Genomic DNA, 18,978 nt, shown 5'->3' with positions numbered 1-18,978 from the left:
CCCTATATAGGCAATAGTGTCTACCATCATACCTGGTCTGTATACCAGTAATAGGGTGTCGCGTCAATTCCTTCTCTCTTGTACCCTTCCAGTAGTTCCTCGCTATCCCAGATACGCATAGAGCCTCCAACAATCTCACCCACGTTAGGCATCAGAACATCCACCTGAAGAAAAAAGAAAAAACAGATTAAAAAAAAAAAAATTGTAAATTAGCTCTGGACACGTGCCAAAAAAATTAAAGAGTGTACATTTTTGGAAAAGTTTGATCAATTTTATCTTAAATTATTTTTTTATTTATATAGCACCAACATGTTCCATAGCGCTGTACAAAACATTTAGTGAGGAACATAGATACAAAGCTATCGGTATATCATGAAATCATCAATATTATACAAACATCTACCGCTCACGCCAACCTCATTAGCATGGAAAGTTAACCTCATTAGCGTGGAAAGTAAATGTATGCTATTCTTATGTATTCATAGTAAACCTATGAAGCAAGGAGAGTCATCAGTTTTGTTATTGTGTATAACCGCACAATCAGCGGGAGCCGTATTGTGAATATTACTTACTGTACACAATTGTGGATTGTATTATGTATTCATATAGCGCTGACCTCTTCTGCAGCACATTACAGAATACATAATCATGTCGCTGACTGTCCTCAGGGTTTACAGTGTTATCCAGTGGTCCTCAATCTAAGCCCCGCGGGCCGAATGTGGCCCCCTGAGGCTTTTTTTTTCACACACACACACACACACACACACACACACACACACACACCACACATACACACACACACACATACACACATACACACACACACACATACACACACACACACACACACACACACACACACACACACACACACACACACACACACACACACACACACACACAGACACACAGACACACACACACACACACACACACACATATATATACACACACACACACACACATACACACACACACACATACACACATACACACACACATACACACACACACACACACACACACACACACAAAATATTACTTATAGGTGTGGTCAGCTACATCTTTATATATTGGTGGTCCGCATATAGAATAGAAGTGCTGGCACCACCCATCCACATGGAAGCCAGAAAGCAGTAATTTGCTGGTTTCCAATCAAATTCCATATCGGGTGACACTGCTGTCCACTGCAGGTTGTCACCTGGGTGTCCTTCACTGTCTGGCCTGCAAAGACTTCTACATCATCTTATGTATACTCCGGCCCCCCAGCAGTTTGAAGTATGTTGACCCGGCCCTCGACTCAAAACATTTAGGGACCCCTAGTCTAATCCAACCATAGTCATAGTCTAATGTCCTACCATATTATTAGTGTGTTTTTATATAGCACTGACCTCTTCTGCAGCACTATACACAGTACATAGTCATGTCACTGACTGTCTGCAGAGGAGCTCACAATCTAATTCCTACCATAGTCATAGTCTAAAGTCCTACCATATTATTAGTGTGTATTTATAGAGCACGGACATCTTCTGCAGCACTATACACAGTACATAGTCATGTCACTGACTGTCCTCAGAGGAGCTCACAATCTATTCTGTTTTTCAGCACTTTGCTAGCTGCGTGTAGCATCCGATCGCCGCCGCTACCCGCCGATCTGCCGCTATTCCTTGCGCCGCGGCCCCCCCCCCCCCCCCCCCAGACCCCGTGCGCTGCCTGGCCAATCAGTGCCAGGCAGCGCTGTGGGGTGGATGGGAGTCCCCTTTGACGTCACGACGTCGGTGACGTCATCCCGCCCATTGCCATGGCGACGGAGGAAGCCCTCCAGGAGATCGCGTTCTTTGAACGGGATCTCCTGATCTCCGATCGCCGGCGGCGATCGGAGGGGCTGGGGGGATGCCGCTGAGCAGCAGCTATCATGTAGCGAGACTTTGTCTCGCTACATGAAAAAATGTTTTTTTTTAAAAAAACACTACTTTGCTGCCCCCTGGCGGATTTTTTTAAACCGCCAGGAGGGTTAAAGGACCACTCTAGGTAAAAAAGTAAGCAGTTAAAATCTGTAAGAACCGACAGGTGTTGGACTAGTCCATCCCATCATAAGGGATTCTCAAGGATTTGTTTTGTTTTTTTTAAAGCCTTTACTGAATAGCAGTTTATCAGTCCAACTGCCAAGATAAGTGTGCAAACATGTAGGGAGGCTGGCTGGTATCTTACCATTTTGGCAGTTTAACTGCCATCCAGGAAATGCTTTTGAAAACAAAGAAAACCATGACAATCCCCCATGAGGAGATGAACTAGTCCAAAACCTGACAGATTTTAACTGCTTAGTTATTTCGCTGGAGTGGTCCTTTGAAAAAATCCTTAACAGGGAGTGCTTTTGTAAGGAATAAAGGAAATGTTAAGACCCCCCCCCCCCCCCCCCCCGCCACAGGAGGACATGGACTAGTCCAAAACCTGTCAGATCACTTCCATTTTTACTGCTTCCTGTAAGTGACAGCAATATAGGAAAGCAGTAATTTATAGTGCATTTTACTCAGGGAAAAATTGATCTTATATATATATATATATATATATATATATGTGTGTTTACAATCTTACACATTTTCAGGATAGTGATCCTTTAAGTGTTCAAGGTAAGAGATCACATGTGTATTGTTTCAGGATATAACTGTAAATTCATGTATACAGGTGCACTACAACATCAGTTTAAAGAAGGCAGGAGTTGCTTGCAACTTACAAGTCCTAAATCATTTTAGACTTCATGACAGTGGTTATCAAACATCACCCAGACTTTATGAGGTTCTACCGAGCAGCAGAAATATCAACTTTGACACAAATCAGGTATAACACAAACCACTCAAAACCTCCCAACACAATGCTGCCCTAGCAGTAAATATGATTCGCACACGCACAAAACGCGATGCTAAACGTCACAGGGTAGAGATCTTCTTTAAAGTGAACCCGAGGTGAGAGTGATATGGAGGCTGCCGTATTTATTTCCTTTAGGCCCCGTTCACATTACAAACGCGGACGGACGGGCACGCACGCAGAACGCAATGCGTACGAACGCACGCCATCCGCGTTTGTATGCGTTGCGTGGCTGATCCCATCACTGAAAAGTGAATGGGACAGCCACGCGTTTGGCAAAAAATGCGTGCAGCATGCGTTCCCGGACTGCACAGGTCCGGAACACATGCAGTGTGAACATCAGACAGTGCACTCTATGCACTGTCTGATGTTGTGCGTGTCGGCCACCTGCACGCGTTTCCAAAACGCGTCTGGAAACGCATGCAGTGTGAACGGGGCCTTAAGCAATACCAGTTGTCTGTCTGTCCTGCTGATCATCTGCCTCTAATACTTTCAGCCACAGACCCTGAACAAGCATGCAGCAGATCAGGTGTTCGACATTGTCGTCAGATGTGACAAGATTGGCTGCATGCTTGTTTCTTGTGTGTTTCAGACACTACTGCAGCCAAATAGATCAGCAGGGCTGGCAGGCAACTGGTATTGCCATCTTCATATTCTTCTCACCTTGGGTTCACTTTAAGCCTCCTATTGCTGTTAGAGAAGGATAAGCAACACGCAGCTGCTGGACTTACGGATTCGGTGAGACGCCGGTCTTCGGCACAGCGCTGCATGTAGAAAGACTTGATCTCAGCTGGGAAGCGGCAAAGCAGGATTGGCTCATTTATGGCGTCGGTCATAAGTCTCTCCGGGGCTTCTGGGATATCCTAAAATTAAAGGAGACAGGCTGTCAAATCCGAAGTTCATGCTTCTGTCTTTTTAACTTTTTTGGGATTATATCAAATGTTGCAATGTGCACAGTTTAGTGGCTGGGTTTGCAAAGCTTTCTTGTGCCACAGACAGATGCTACTTGGCAGAGAGCACAGCTTCCTGTCTGTCCTTCGAACTCTTTCCTCAAAACAGTACAAAGATGCCACAGAAGAACGGCTCTCCTGATCAGTATTCAATCAATAAAATAATAAATTTAGAGAAAAAAAATAAAAATAAAATGTATCTATTCTAGAGGACCTTCATTTGGAATACATTTTTAGTGCACAAAAAACCCCCAAAACTTTTAGGCTACTTTTAACGCACGATGCTTGGGGTAATGGAAGTCTATGGGCGACACCCATAGTGAATGACGGAGTGCGGTGAGGTACACTTGCGCGGAACCAACTGGAATCCCAGTGATGTACTTCCTGCCCAGCAGGAGGTATGTCACTGAGGGCGGCGCTATGCATATGACCCTGTCGGCGCACTCAGTCATCATATTGTCATTTTTTGTGTTGCGGTGGGGTGTGGCAGGCGCATCTCGTCCCCACAGCAACACACAAAAAAAGAGATGTAAAACCAGCCCTAACCAAATCCAACATATAATTTATAGAGGTACTTAGCAAAGCAGTACGACACACACACGCCTGCACAATAGCACAGAGCCGCCCCTCATGCTTGTTGGAAAAAGCTCAGCCCATTCGGCTCCATGCTACTGTGCAGGCGCAAGCTGCCTGCGTGTTGTGGGCGAGCTCCACAGACAAGCCCCTGACAATGAGCTTGTGGGGATCTCAGTGCTCACAAGGAGGAGAAATCCAGGGACTACCCTCTCCCAAGGTAAGTCTTTTTTTTCCCTGCTCTCCCTCCTTCCCCCAGCCAATGACAGCGATCGGCTGTCATAGGCATCAGCCAATGAGAGCCGATCGCTCCTGATCTCTAGGGGACAGCCGAGTGACACTGCTGTCCTCAGTACAGCGCTGCCATAGATTGCAGCGCTGTACAATGCAAATAGTAACAATGTAACAGTCTCCAAGCGGTGATTCAAGTGCAGATGCACACATATTGGCGCGTGCAATCTCCTGCAAAACCCCGCCCCAGGACTTGTCGCCTTTCGGTGTTAGGCGGTCCTGGGGCTGCCACCCTCCCAACGCCGATCGGCGTTAGACGGTTGGGAGAGGGTTAAATATAGGTCTTGTTTGGAACAAGAAACTATAGTTTAAATTTAAATGATTCTGCCTTATTTTCAATAGTGATATAGTTAGTGACGGGATTTTGGATGGAGCATAAGTCATATTGCCTATTCCCTCAAGGGCTACTGGTCAGGAGGGGTGAGTGGCACAAACTGCCCTGTCCCCTACGTCCAATAGTCCCATGGCAATAAACGGACAAAATAATGTATGTACCTCCCCAAACTCATAGTATGTGCCATCATCCTTCTTGACGTCATGTTCCTTCAGCCACACGATCGCCTCAGTATAGTCCATTCTTCTGAAGGGACGCTTGGGTGGTTTGAACTCCTGCAGGAAAAAAAATGGAGAACATCACGAAAAGAACCAATCGCAATATAATCACCTGCAGCGGAGGAAGGAGATGTAACAACTTGTAAGATGATGTCAGAGGACAGTGTTCTGAAATGCTCTGTGTTCAAGCAATCCTTACAAATGCCTCTATTCAGCCTTGCCTACCTCCCCTCCCCTCTGCAGTGAGCTGTCAAGACTCCTCATCACTCTATAACCAAACACCAGCACTGCACTGGAGAGGAGGATTGCCTATATGGAAAGGATCCTGAGTTGAAAGGGGGCATGGATATTCACCTGAACTGAAAGGGATATGGAGGCTGCCATGTTAGTTTCCTTTTAAACTGATCCTCTTCCTCTAATACCTTTAGCCATAGACCCTGAACAAGCATGAAAATCAGATGTGTCTGACTGAAGTGTTTTCTTCTCTGTAAGGGCCCGTTCACACTTAAAAACTATTAGCGCAGAAAAATCACTGGACACTGCGGCGGTTTTGGAGCGATCGCGATTAGATTGCTGTGCACGCTAATCACGATCGCTAATCGTGGAACGCTCATCGCCGGCAAACCGCTGCATGCAGCTCGGTTGCGGTTATCGCTAACCACAACCGCGGCAGTGAGAACACTGCCACTCGCTACATTGTGTAGCGGTTCTTGCAGAACCGCTAGCGGTTTGCCGTGAGCGGGAATCGTGCGATTCCCGCTCAGGTGAGAACGGCCCTAAGAGCTTTTTAAATTAACTTGATATAATGTATGCATGCAAAGGTAGCTCCCAGCACTGCTGTACTCTGAGCAGGGGGGGACTTATGATTTTTACACATATGACAATACTTTGGGACAGATCAAAGACGGATAACTATGCATGCAATAAAAAGTAGGGAAAGAGGCAGAGGTCACCCTAGACCAGGCATGTCAAACTCAAATACAAAGTGGGCTTAAATTGAACACTGGGACAAAGTCACAGGCCAACTTCAGTGTCTACTGGCCACCTTCCTCCCTTATAAAGTTCCCTAGTGTTTAATGGCCCCCCTCCAACCCCTTTACAGTTCCCCTGTGTCAAGTCACCCTCCCCTATACAATTTCCTGGTGTCTAATAGCCCCCACCCTCCCCTATACAGTTCCCTAGTGTTTAGTGCTTCCCCCTACCTCCAAAAATATGGCTTCCCTGGTGTTCTAGGGCTTCACCTCCAATATAGCTTCCCTGGTGGTCTAGAGTGGGCCAAACATAATACAAAGTGGGCAAACCACCTGGAGGCCATATTTAATGCCTTTGAGGGCCAGATTTGGCCTGTGGGCCTGAGTTTGACATGTGTGACCTAGACTGAAATTCTGCTTTTGTATGTGACAGGTTCACTTCAGAATAGACAATCTTGGCTTGAGGACCTGGCTGAGTTACTCAACTCTTATAGAAGAGCACAATAACCTCACACTAAGACACAAACCTATACATACCGGGTGCAGCTCAGCGACCAGAGGGGCCACAGGTGACTTCATAACTCTGTCCACCACGTCACACACCAAATCTTCCAGACGGTTCAGCATATCTTCATAGCTCATGAAAGGACATTCTGCCTCTATGTGAGTGTATCTAAAGACAGAAACCAAAGACAGATCGTCAACGTTAGAGTCAGCAGCTGCAATGCCCCCAAATTTCAATCATCGAACTCATCCTTTTAAAAGAAGTGAAATATCACCTTCTCTTTTTAAAAATTACTCCCTGTATTAACGCTACAAGTCAATACGTAATTTACGGTTATCAAAAATTATCTATCCAATTCTATTTTTAGCCAGCCACAAATGTCTGAAAGAACTATACGGTGAAATGGCGAATTTGTGCAACCATGAAGATCAGTACTTTATGTTCTCTATAAATTACATCCTGCCCAGAAAAACCCAATAACCTTCCGTATTCCTGTATGACTTGTTAAAGTCGGCTCCTAAAGAGTGCTGGAAGTATTAACAGTATTATTGCCTTAAACTGCAGTATAGTAAAACAACCACAAGATGTCAGTGTGTGTAAAATGCACAGCTGAACTGAATGGGATTATTATTTCCTGTATTCACTCTGTATTCTCTCTGTTCTAAGCAAGATGCAGTTCCCGATGGTTATGTATGATTTATCACTGCATGTCTTCCTTCAGTAAAGAGTTCTAACTTGTTATACTGGATGCCCATCTGTGTCTATAGAACACTAGGCTCCAACAAATAGGCACTGTAGTGATATATATAGTAGAATGCAGTAAATTATTTAGGATATCTACTTTTACAGTAAGCTTCCTTGTTTTAGCATCAGAAACACTTTCTAGATCTACCTAAAGCTATATATTGATATGCAGCTCTACCCTTCCCATTGATGTTTAGCTTAGAGTGACTATGTAGCTATGTGGAATTCTTCTCCTAGAGCATTCTGGGAGACCAGGCATTATTTTCACTGGCTTCAGAATTCTCAGAAACAAACATTCCACAGTAATGCACCTGACAGGACTAATGATCTCACCACCTGTGATAAATTGCAGAACGTAAATCAGGGTGAGGAAAGATTTTACAATTCCAAAATATTTTCAAACAAACATTAGCCTGCCCCCCGCCACCACCTGTGCCTGGAATATTGTTGTAGATATACAAGTGCTCAGTAAATTAAAAGTGCTTGTAGGTCCATTGGAGCTACAATCCACTATTGTGATTGGATGGTCAGCACCCTCTAGAGCTTCTAGGTTTCAGATAGGTTGTAGTAACACTATTCGGCCAATTAGATTGCTTCACATTGTAGACATTGCTGTGATTGGAGAACTGCTCCCTAAGGACTTTTTCACTGGGTTCCCCTTTCAAACAGTATAACTGACAACTATCTCTACTGATTGCCCACTGCAATGACTTCATGGAATAGTCCTTTGACACGGACTTGGAAATGGTAACTGGACTAGCTCCTCATCTACCCAACCCCCCTCCGGGCAGAACCCTTACTCTGCCAGGTGGCGCCTCGTCCTGGACTGCTCAGCGCGGTAGGACTGTGCGATGCAGAAAGTGTCACCCAATGCCGGAATGCAGGTCTCTAAATACAGCTGGGAGGACTGCGTCAGATATGCCTCCTCCCCAAAGTAATCCAGCTTGAAGAGGGTGGAGCCTCCTTCCACTTGCGTCTGCACCAGGGTGGGCGGCGTTATCTGTGAACAAAGTATAACAAACCTATTATGATTCCCGAAAAAGATCTGAAGACCTGCTTACAAAAGAAACTCCATATGAGGGCAAATAGGATTCCATTAGAGCAAAAGTAAGATACTTCTTCGAAAACTCAAGACCATGCAAAACAGTACTGGATAAAGTCTTAAAGGATACCTTAGTCCTTAAAGTAAACCAGAGGTGAGAGTGATATGGAGGCTGCCATATTTGTTTAATAATAATACCAGAAACAAGCATGCAGCTAATCTTGTTTTAGCTGGGTGCTCCACCTGACTAGTTTTGGTGAGCACCCAGCTGTCATCGGCTCACCTCCTCCTCTGCTGTAAGCAGAGTTGCGCCGGCCCTGCGTTCTCTCATATTGCCCCACCCGGCTACTTTTCATGCCGCCCGGCTACTATTTCATGCCACCCGGTTGGAAAAGATTTCTGGGGAGAACATTGCACCTGATCTGCTGCATGCTTGTTCTATGGCTGAAATTATTTAAGGCAGAGAATCAGCAGGATAGCCAGGCAACTGATATTACTTAAAAGGAAATAAATATAGCAGGCTCCATATAACTCACCTCGGGTTCACTTTAAGGGACTTTTGATGCGGCTGGTCGGCTCTTCTGCGCCACGTCATCTGGCGCGTACTGTGCCTGCGCGCAACTACTGTGCAGTATGCGCCAGATGATGTGGACGCTCGGGCATGAGAGCCTGCACAAGCATGGAAGAGCCGACCCGCCAGCGGGACAAAAGGGGGACTGGGGCTGCGGCGAGCTGCTAGGGGGGATGGAAGAAACCCCAGGTGAGTAACATCTGCTTAATTCCCCGTGCATTGGAAGTCCTTTAATTGAATCAAGGCCCGGTGACTTTTTCCGTTCTTCTGTATCCGGTGCGGGGTTGGTGCAGGTGCAGTATTGTCCATGGGAGTACGCACACACACTGCCAGGGGAAGACGTAGCTGACGCATGGAGTCACCTGACGCAGATATACTACGGGCGCATGTGCAATATGTCCGCTATGGCACGTGTTGACGGTGCACGACGTACGTGCTCCAGCTACGTCTTCCCGCGGGAGTGCGTCTGTTATACCGGACATACTGCACCTGCGCCAACCAGGCCTTTGGAATGGGGCCAGTTTCAGCTGCCAACCACATGGGTCACGTGACCATGCTATTGGCCAGTAAAATACATCTATTTGATACTTTTTACTGCAAGCTAAAGATAGTCAATGTGAATTCATGTACATTTATGCAGCTTGGAAGTGGACCAACTTTATTAGCAGCATTTCTCCCAGGTGGTCCAGCAGAGTTTTCTTTTTCTCTCATGCACAAATCCCCCCCTTCTCTTTGGCATAACAGGTGAACTTGCCTCATAGTAGCCGCGGTCAAAGAAGTGGTTTCTAAAGCAGTGGATGACCGTGGAGCGGACTTTGAAGATTTTGGACATGTTTTCTCCTCGGATCATCATGTGACGGTTGTTCAGCTGGACATCCACGTCAGATTCTTCATTTAGGAGGTTGTCCGCTCCGCCGGCAGGGGCCAGGCCAATCAGCTCCCAGTAATCGCAGGCCAGCTCATGTCCTCCTGGAGCCTATAGCAAAGCAGTAGAAGGAGGTTATGAATATGTGTGTAGCAAGTGTTAAACAGGACCTAGCCATCCATCAGAGGGCAGCAAGGCATAGAACCTTAGTACAGGGGCATAACTAGAGTGTGTGCCTCTCGTGTTTATTTTTAAACTTATGGAACCGCACTCAATAGGCCATACCCTCTCCAAGGGTCAGACGTGCAGGGCCTTGCACCGTGGTACCGCCAGGATCCACAAAACAAATAGATTCAGGTCCGCACGGTCTTCAGATCGTTATCAAAATATTATTATCACAAAAATAAAAGCATGGTTCTGTAAGATAGCGACAGTGCACTGTTTCGGGCTCCTGCCCTTTCTCAAGCCATCTGCTCAAGTTCATACGCTGGATGGCTTGAGAAAGGGCAGGAGCCCGAAACAGTGGACTGTCACTATCTTACAGCACCATATTTTTATTTTTGTGATAACATTTTGATAACGATCTGAAGACCGTGCGGACCTGAATCTATTTGATTCCTCTCTAGTGTTTATACATAAAATAAAACCTTGAGATACCAAAATAAAATAAAAAAAATAAAAAAAAGTCATTTTTAGGAGTAAGAAGACAGTTCCAATTGTTTATTTTCATCTTGGGTTCACCAAAAATAAATGTCCTCAAAGACCGCCACCACAAAAAAGTATTATAGCTCAATTACTTTATTCTGTCATCAAATCGCAATGACAGACTGCTGTTTCGGCCATAACGAGGCCTTTGTCAAGTTGCAGACAAAATACAAACATCAAAGTGCACATGTCAATATATAGGAGACAGAACACACCCATCTCCATCCCATAAGCAATCCCAGCAGCTACACATGATCGGACCTGATGGGGAACATGAAAGTTATCAAATCCACCTATCAGGATAAAGAATTTCAAATAGCAGCTCACCTATGAGGACGCAGCGCAAAAACCGCCGCTCCAATAGTCGCATCTGAGGCATCAGGACGCTCTTATCCCCACTGACACGCTCCGTGAAAACAGAAGTGCTGTCATGGTAATGTGACAGTGCGGGCCAATCATCGCTCCCTTCTGCCAACCAATGCGGCTATAGCGGTGTTACAGCGCCAGGACAGTGGGTGGCGCGGCTAGATACACGTAGCTATGGCTACCATTGATAAATGTAAATAAACAAAACGCCGCTATCATACTCACACCCATCTCCGTATGCTGGATCCGGAATTCCGCTGTCCCGCAATAGTTTGAGCTGCCAGATGTTACACACTGCCAGGAGCACCTATAGCGTCCTGATGCCTCAGATGCGGCTATTGGAGCGGCGGTTTTTGCGCTGTGTCCTCATAGGTGAGCTGCCATTTGAAATTCTTTATCCTGATAGGTGGATTTGATAACTTTCATGTTCCCCATCAGGTCTGATCATGTGTAGCTGCTGGGATTGCTTATGGGATGGAGATGGGTGTGTTCTCTCTCCTATATATTGACATGTGCACTTTGATGTTTGTATTTTGTCTGCAACTTGACAAAGGCCTCGTTATGGCCGAAACAGCAGTCTGTCGTTGCGATTTGATGACAGAATAAAGTAATTGAGCTAGAATACTTTTTTGTGCTGCCGGTCTTTGAGGACATTTATTGCTGGGGCCCCTTGGTACTGGGGTGCGACCGAGGCACACTTTATCTTGAAGCCAATATTGGTGCTCCTGGATCTGTGCTTTTCCATCTTGGGTTCACCTTAAAAACTATGGATTTCACTTTGGCTTGCTTTTACCCATAACCCAAAAGTTACCGTAACTTCATAAAACAAATATATAAACTGACGATGTCAGACTTCTACTCTACTATGGGACAGAAGCGCAGATCATGCATACCTGTTTCCCTTCCGGCACCAGGTTCAGGGTGCCGTACACGGCCACTGTGCTCTCTGTGGAAAGGACAAGCCCGTTGTAACACTGGCACTGTTAAAGGAAAAAAACAAAAACACAAAAATCAGTCGCACGGCAGATTTTCACATTGTATAAAAAAAAAAAAACTAAAAATAAAAAAATAAAAAAAAGAGTGTAAAAAAAAAAAACAAACAAAAAAAATGAACTGTCAGAATAATAATAAGCATGTTAGCCAGATAGGGGCTGTTTAGCTAGACTCACCAGTGTATCGCTGAGCACACACTGAAGGTATCCAGTGCCGTCACGCAGGACCAGGAACATTAAAGTCTTTCCTGGAGGGGGAAAAATATACAGACTAAAGCCTTGATTCACCGTGAGTACACCAAACAAGACTGAGTGACCCATATCTGCCATTACCACACAATTCACGTGAGAAAAAACTAAAATGAGCCACTTAAATTTGTACTTTTTCTTCATTTGAATCGAGATCAACAAAACTGTATTACAACTAAAGTTTTATTCCTTACCAAAGCCCCCTCCCCCTTCCATTCCCCCTAAAAAACAAAAGACATTGGGGGGCTGGACCAGCTGGGGCACAATGCAAAGACATTTGAGCTGATGCAGGATTATGCAGATATGTGCAGTTTGAGAACGAACCAATCAAATCCTGGTGAGGTGAAATTCGATTCATTTTCAAGCGGCATAAATTTTCATAATCCGGCAGCAACTCAAAATTATTTGCTTCTCATTACCAATCCCTACTTGTGACCAAGATTTTCCAGCATGCCCGATTGATTATTTCAACCAATTTTGGATAGAAATCAATTGAAACAAACAATCAGGTGGCCATTCGGTGGGAATGTATGGGCACCCTTAAAGTGATATTTCAACTATCGTGAAAATCTCTCCAAGCACCGGCCTCCCAAATGCTACCATAAAAGGTAGTATACTGTACCTTCCCCACCACTGATGTACAGTGCCCAGTCCACCCTGACACCACTCATTCCTCTGCATGCACATCATTTCCCAGTGCTCTGTCCATACAGAATGTAATATGTAACATGCCATGCCCCCGGGGGGGGGGGGGGGGGGGGAGGAGTGGTTGATTCTCCAAGTGTTAAAGGGATACTGTAGGGGGGGGGGGGGGGGGTCGGGGGAAAATGAGCTGAACTTACCCGGGGCTTCTAATGGTCCCCCGCAGACATCCTGTGCCCGTGCAGCCGCTCACCGATGCTCTGGCCCCGCCTCCGGTTCACTTCTGGAATTTCTGACTTTAAAGTCAGAAAACCACTGCGCCTGCGTTGCCATGTCCTCGATCCCGCTGATGTCATCAAGAGCGCAAAGCGCAGGCCCAGTATGGTCTGTGTCTGCGCAGTACACTCCTGGTGACATCAGCGGGAGCGAGGACACGGCAACGCAGGCGCAGTGGTTTTCTGACTTTAACCACCTTAGCGGTATGGACAAGCTCAGCTCGTCCATCACTGCCAGAGGGTGCCGCTCAGGCCCTGCTGGGCCGATTTTAATGAAATAAAGTGCAGCACATGCAGCCGGCACTTTGCCAGCCGCGTGTGCTGCCTGATCGCCGCCGCTCTGCGGCGATCCGCCGCGAGCAGCGGCGAAAGAGGGTCCCCCCAGCCACCTGAGCCCTGCGCAGCCGGAACAAATAGTTCCGGCCAGCGCTAAGGGCTGGATCGGAGGCGACTGACGTCAGGACGTCGGCTGACGTCCATGACGTCACTCCGCTCGTCGCCATGGCGACGAAGTAAGCAAAACACGGAAGGCCGCTCATTGCGGCCTTCCGTGTTACTTTTGGCCGCCGGAGGCGATCAGAAGAACGCTTCCGGAGCGCCCTCTGGTGGGCTTTCATGCAGCCAACTTTCAGTTGGCTGCATGAAATAGTTTTTTTTTTATTTAAAAAAAACCCTCCCGCAGCCACCCTGGCGATCTTAATAGAACGCCAGGGTGGTTAAAGTCTGAAATTCCAGAAGTGAACCAGAGGCGGGGCCGGAGCATCGGTGAGCGGCTGCGCGGGCACAGGATGCCTGCGGGGGACCATTAGAAGTCCCGGGTAAGTTCAGCTCATTTTCCTTCGACCCCCCTACAGTATCCCTTTAAGTTTCATACACACACTAAACCGCAGTCGAAGGAAAAAGAGCGATCCCCGATGAGCAGAGTCAGCGCACATTTGAATTCGGTTACAACACAATTATGGTCTGCCGATCAGTTTGTGGAAGCAGGGAAAGGAGGACCTGGCTGGGCTAAATTCAGCACACGTGAGAACTTTGAATGGATTGATTATATGTGATCTTCAATACGAATGACTGCCAGCAATTATTGTCCAAAAATACCATGCAAAATTCAACACACGTAAGTACTTTATACGGATCGACTGCCTGTTATCGTTCAGTATGAATGACTAACAGTGGTTATCAACCGAAACCAGACGATACATGGACGATAATCACTGTCTTTTACTGACATCGGGGCATTATTTTTATAAAAAACTGATTATCAGTCAATTCATTTCTGATGGCCGTGGTCTAGCGTGTGTACGGAGATTTTACAGTCAGAAGGTCAGCATTTCAGCAAGGGAAGAAAATGGCACATTCCTAACCAGCGAGAAAGATCACTACCTTGCCTGCGCAGTCTGTGGACCCAGCCGAAAACCTTCACCCTCTGACCGCGATGAGCTTCTAACTCACGGATCTTCACCTGGAAAAGGGAAAAAAAATAAAGTAGTAGTTTTTAAATCACGCTTTTCAAATCTGCCAAGATAAACAATAGTTGCAAACTTCAGCAGTCTCAAATAAATCTGTCACTGGACTAAAGTAAAGTGAACTCTTCCTCCATTAGCATTTTGACAAATTTTAAAGGAGAACTGTAGTGAGAGAATATGGAGGCTGCCATGTTTATTTCCTTTTAAGCAATACCAGTTGCCTGGCTGCCCAGCTGATCTTCTGCCTCTAATTCTTTCAACCATAGACCCTGAACAAGCATGCAGCAGATCAGGTGTTTCTGACATTATTGTCAGATCTGACAAGATTAGCTGCATGCTTGTTTATGGTGTGATTCACACACCACTACAGGCAAATAGCTCAGCAGGGCTGCCAGGCAACTGGTATTGCTTAAAAGGAAATCAATATGGCAGCCTCCATATACCTCTCACTGCAGTTCTCTATTAAACAAAACCAAAAAGTTTGCTTTCTTAAAACAGAAGGTATTTGTGATAATGCAGGTTGGAGTGAGCATTTGATGTCTCCCACAATGCAACACTGCTAAATATGCAAATCATCCCTTGTTGCCCCTGTACACTAACCAAAAGCTAATGCTCTCCAGAACCGCTGGAGTGCAATGATGTGTCAGCTTGTTAATTGTACAGAGTCACCATAATCCAACATGCATACGGCCCGTTTTGGATGGGTTAATCCTCATCAGTGTATAGCATGGATTAATGTGGCTCTTTGGGGCAGGACTTGAAGCACCCAGAGTTACAGATTACCCAGTAAGCTCAGGGTGAACCATGCACAAAGGATGATTTGAATATTCAGCAGTGATGCATTGTGGGACACACCTCACATTCAATCTGAATAATCACAAATACCTTCTGTTTTAAGAAGGCAAACTGTTTTGCCTAACATGTTGGCAATGGCAACAGGGCTTTTTGATCCTTTATAGAACCTTACACACTCCTAGGAGTTCTGGTTCACTATGAGCTTCCTGGGTAATCCGTAACAAATTTTAACAAATAGTATTTTATACAAATAATGAATTATCCAGAAGCCAGTTGAATAGATAGCCATAGAGATGCTAGTTTATTGACCTTTATGCAAATTCAATGCAAACAACATGCAGCATCAAAATCGGGCCAATCCAAGCTGTTGCTGCAGATTTGGATAGGCCCTATCTGAGATGCATAGATTCTGAATGCATGCTGGAAAAATGACCCTCTGATTGGCACTACTGCGGAATCGTTAAACAACCGCTTCTGTTCTGTGCCTCCTGCTTGTCCAATACTTGTCCTCCGTCTATAGAATAAAACATGCTGTTCAGCTACTGTCTGTGTGTACAGCAATCATCCCTAAATAGAAGAAGGGCCCGCACTTGTTCAAAGGAACCACCTTTATTGAATGGACTTATCCATAGACAGCCAAGGCAACATTGGATAGCTTACATGTTTCGGACTATCTGTCCTTAATCATAGCTAACAACACTTTGGCTAAACAGCCATATAAGTAGGAATCTCAAAGTGTCACCACCGCCCACTGCTCCGCCCTAAGAGGGGGGAGTAGAATACATGAGGATGGGCGGACACATGGAGATAACCCCTGAATATGCCAAATCCACTTGTGTAAAAAATATACAAAATACCAAAATATATAAAAACACTTAGGATAAAACAAGAAACATAAGATTCCCATAAGGATGAAGAGCAAAACCCAAACATCTTAATTATGGATGACCACTATCACGCATGTGTGAGCCTTTATCCATTGACTGGCAGCAAGGTTTGTATGCTCCTGTCTGGAAGTTTATTTTAGGAACACTGAGGAATAACTGTTTTATACACAATAAAAACAGAGCAAACACCACATCAATACCTGCAATATACAGAATTGAACAGACTGCATTTTTCTCAACAAGTGAAAACCGCCTTAAAGTAAACTGAAGTGAGAAGGATATGGAGGCTGCCATATTCATTAACACCAGTTGCCTAGCTACCCTTCTGATCCTTTGCCTCTCATGCATGCAGATCAGGTGTTTAACAAAAATCTCAGTGGACAAGCCACATGCTTGGTGTGTATAAGCCACATGGTTGTGCTGCCCCCCAGTATCTACTATTAAAATCCCAATCGATTTGAGGGACTATATTTGGCTACTGTTGCTTCCATATACTTCTCACTTAAAGGGAAGGTTCAAGCAAAAAAAAAAAAAAATGAGATTCACTTACCTGGGGCTTCTACCAGCCCCATGTAGCCATCCTGTGCCCTTGTAGTCACTCACTGCTGCTCTAGTCTCCCGCTGGCAGCTTTCTGACCTCGGAGGTCAGGGCCACATTGCATACATTTTTACGCATTCCAGCTAGTGCAGGAACAAAAATGTACGCGTTTCACCACTAACGCGTAAAAATGTATGTGTTAATGTTCCTGCACTAGCGGGAATGTGTAAAAATGTACGCAATTTGGCCCTGACCTCCGAGGTCAGAAAGCTGCCAGCGGGGGACTGGAGCAGCAGTGAGTGACTACGAGGGCACAGGATGGCTGCATGGGGCTGGTAGAAGCCCCAGGTAAGTGAATCTCATTTTTTTTTTTTGCTTGGACCTTCCCTTTAAGGTTCCTTTTAAAGGGCCACTTAACACACATGAAAAAAAATGCCATACTGAACTTATCTGGAAACCCCTGTAGTCCGTGAATTCCCTTGGCGTCCTCTGGGCTCCCTCTATTCTCCTCCTGGTTGCTCCGTTAGCCACTCGACTTGGCCGGGGGTCGTGCACAAATGCGCATCTTGCTCACGCGGCCATCGACGCAAATGTTATGCACGTTCGGCGGATCATTCTGTCGAGAACCGCGCATGCGCAGAACGCTCACGGCATCGTGATGCAGCTGCGCACGACTCTCAGCCAAGCCGTGCAGCTACTGTAGCAACCAGCGGGAGCACGTAGGGAGCCCAGAAGACGCAGAGGGACCTCGCAAACTACGGGGGTAAGAGGAAGCCTCAGGCGAGTTCAGCAAGGCAAATTTTTTGTTGCGTTCAGGGTCCCTTTGAAGCATCATTATTACATTTTTTCATTAAAACGAGTATTGTTTGTTAGCTGACTCAGCATGAAGCACATTCATCAAAACCAGTGCAAGGACAACAAGGGTGGAACTGGTGCAAAAACACAGCACATGTCAAAATAAAGGATTTTGATTGGTCGCACTGCGCAGCTCCACCACTTCTTTTGGACTGGTTTTCTGCTATTCTCCTGGCACCGGTTTTGATCATTATTCTTGGCATCTAAATCCTGAGTAAATAAAGCACTTACTGTTTTTGGCTCTGGAAGGTTTTTGTCATTTTCAATAACAATCTTTTTGGCCTCTTCTAGATTCTTCTCACGTCTCATGTTGTCCTCAGCCTGTAAGAAGCCAGGAAACAGTTCAGAACTTAGACTACAGCCAAAACTGTAGATTACCGTTCAGCCCAGTAAAGACATTTCTCACCTCTTTCTTCTCCTTAGCCTCATTCTTTGCCAGTTCCCGGTTGAAGAGCTTCTTGACGCTCTTCAGTTGGGTTTTTGAGATGACGTCCCATCTCTGCAAAGTGAAGCAGGACCAGGATTAGCAAGGATAATTCCACACCCCCCCCCCCCCCCCCCCCAAAAAAAAACCACAAAGTAAACAAAGTGAAGGTTAGATCAGTGATAGGTAAACTATGGCTCACAAGCCATGTCCAGTCCGTTTTGCATTTTTGTCCAGCCCAACGATTGGGCAGAATCCTCCCTTCCTTGCAGGCTCCCCAACTGGCAATTGCAGCATTACTAACCATTGAGGACCGATCTGTCCTAAGCCGTTGCATTGGCTCCTCTCTATGACGCCTCTGTCAGGAACCGGCCCGCGGCACGCCTGCGTATACGGTTCCCGACTGCGGGTTTGACCTGATCAAGCGGGGAACAGCTTTATTTAAGCTAAAAACAAGGCTGGGACCCCTCAAACACTTCCCACTGCCACCACTAGCCGTTGCTAGACACGTTCACTCAGCTGTCGAGTGCTCAACACGTACTCCGCGTTTTCGTATTTGGGTCAGCTTTGCGCTTAGGCCGAATACGAGAACGCCACGCACACACACACAGTTGCAATCTTACGCTGTAATGAAGCAAAACCACTAACAGTCGTCCTGAACGATACTGTTAGACTTCCCACTCGGCTGTCGAGCGCAGAAGTGCCGCATACACACAATGCAATTACAATTTCATACGGTAGTGTTGCTCAAGCGTACAATTAGACATGAACTTATACACAGTTACACTTCAGTCTCTTCTAGGCTATGAGTGTTAGTTTAGCACAGCAGAAGTCAAGCTTATTAAATAACGATTT

General features: G+C 45.9%; 1 protein-coding gene across 1 annotated transcript in view; it reads right to left on the bottom strand.

The window, feature by feature from the left end:
* The window catches only part of NARS1 (asparaginyl-tRNA synthetase 1), a 47,617-nt gene that overhangs the window by 3,112 nt on the left and 25,527 nt on the right, over nucleotides 1-18,978 (bottom strand). The window contains exons 4-14 of the mRNA XM_068271858.1: nucleotides 18,106-18,198; nucleotides 17,931-18,020; nucleotides 14,542-14,620; nucleotides 12,170-12,240; nucleotides 11,894-11,980; nucleotides 9,819-10,040; nucleotides 8,252-8,451; nucleotides 6,740-6,875; nucleotides 5,175-5,288; nucleotides 3,597-3,728; nucleotides 33-164 (exon numbers count right to left, since the gene is read on the bottom strand). Coding sequence (XP_068127959.1) covers nucleotides 33-164; nucleotides 3,597-3,728; nucleotides 5,175-5,288; nucleotides 6,740-6,875; nucleotides 8,252-8,451; nucleotides 9,819-10,040; nucleotides 11,894-11,980; nucleotides 12,170-12,240; nucleotides 14,542-14,620; nucleotides 17,931-18,020; nucleotides 18,106-18,198 — 1,356 coding nt within the window. The remainder of the gene's footprint in view (nucleotides 1-32; nucleotides 165-3,596; nucleotides 3,729-5,174; nucleotides 5,289-6,739; nucleotides 6,876-8,251; nucleotides 8,452-9,818; nucleotides 10,041-11,893; nucleotides 11,981-12,169; nucleotides 12,241-14,541; nucleotides 14,621-17,930; nucleotides 18,021-18,105; nucleotides 18,199-18,978) is intronic.

Source organism: Hyperolius riggenbachi, chromosome 1 (assembly GCF_040937935.1).
Source record: "Hyperolius riggenbachi isolate aHypRig1 chromosome 1, aHypRig1.pri, whole genome shotgun sequence".
Lineage (NCBI taxonomy): Eukaryota > Metazoa > Chordata > Amphibia > Anura > Hyperoliidae > Hyperolius > Hyperolius riggenbachi.
The sequence above is the reverse complement of the archived record's forward strand: the minus strand, read 5'-3'. Positions and strand labels throughout refer to the sequence as shown.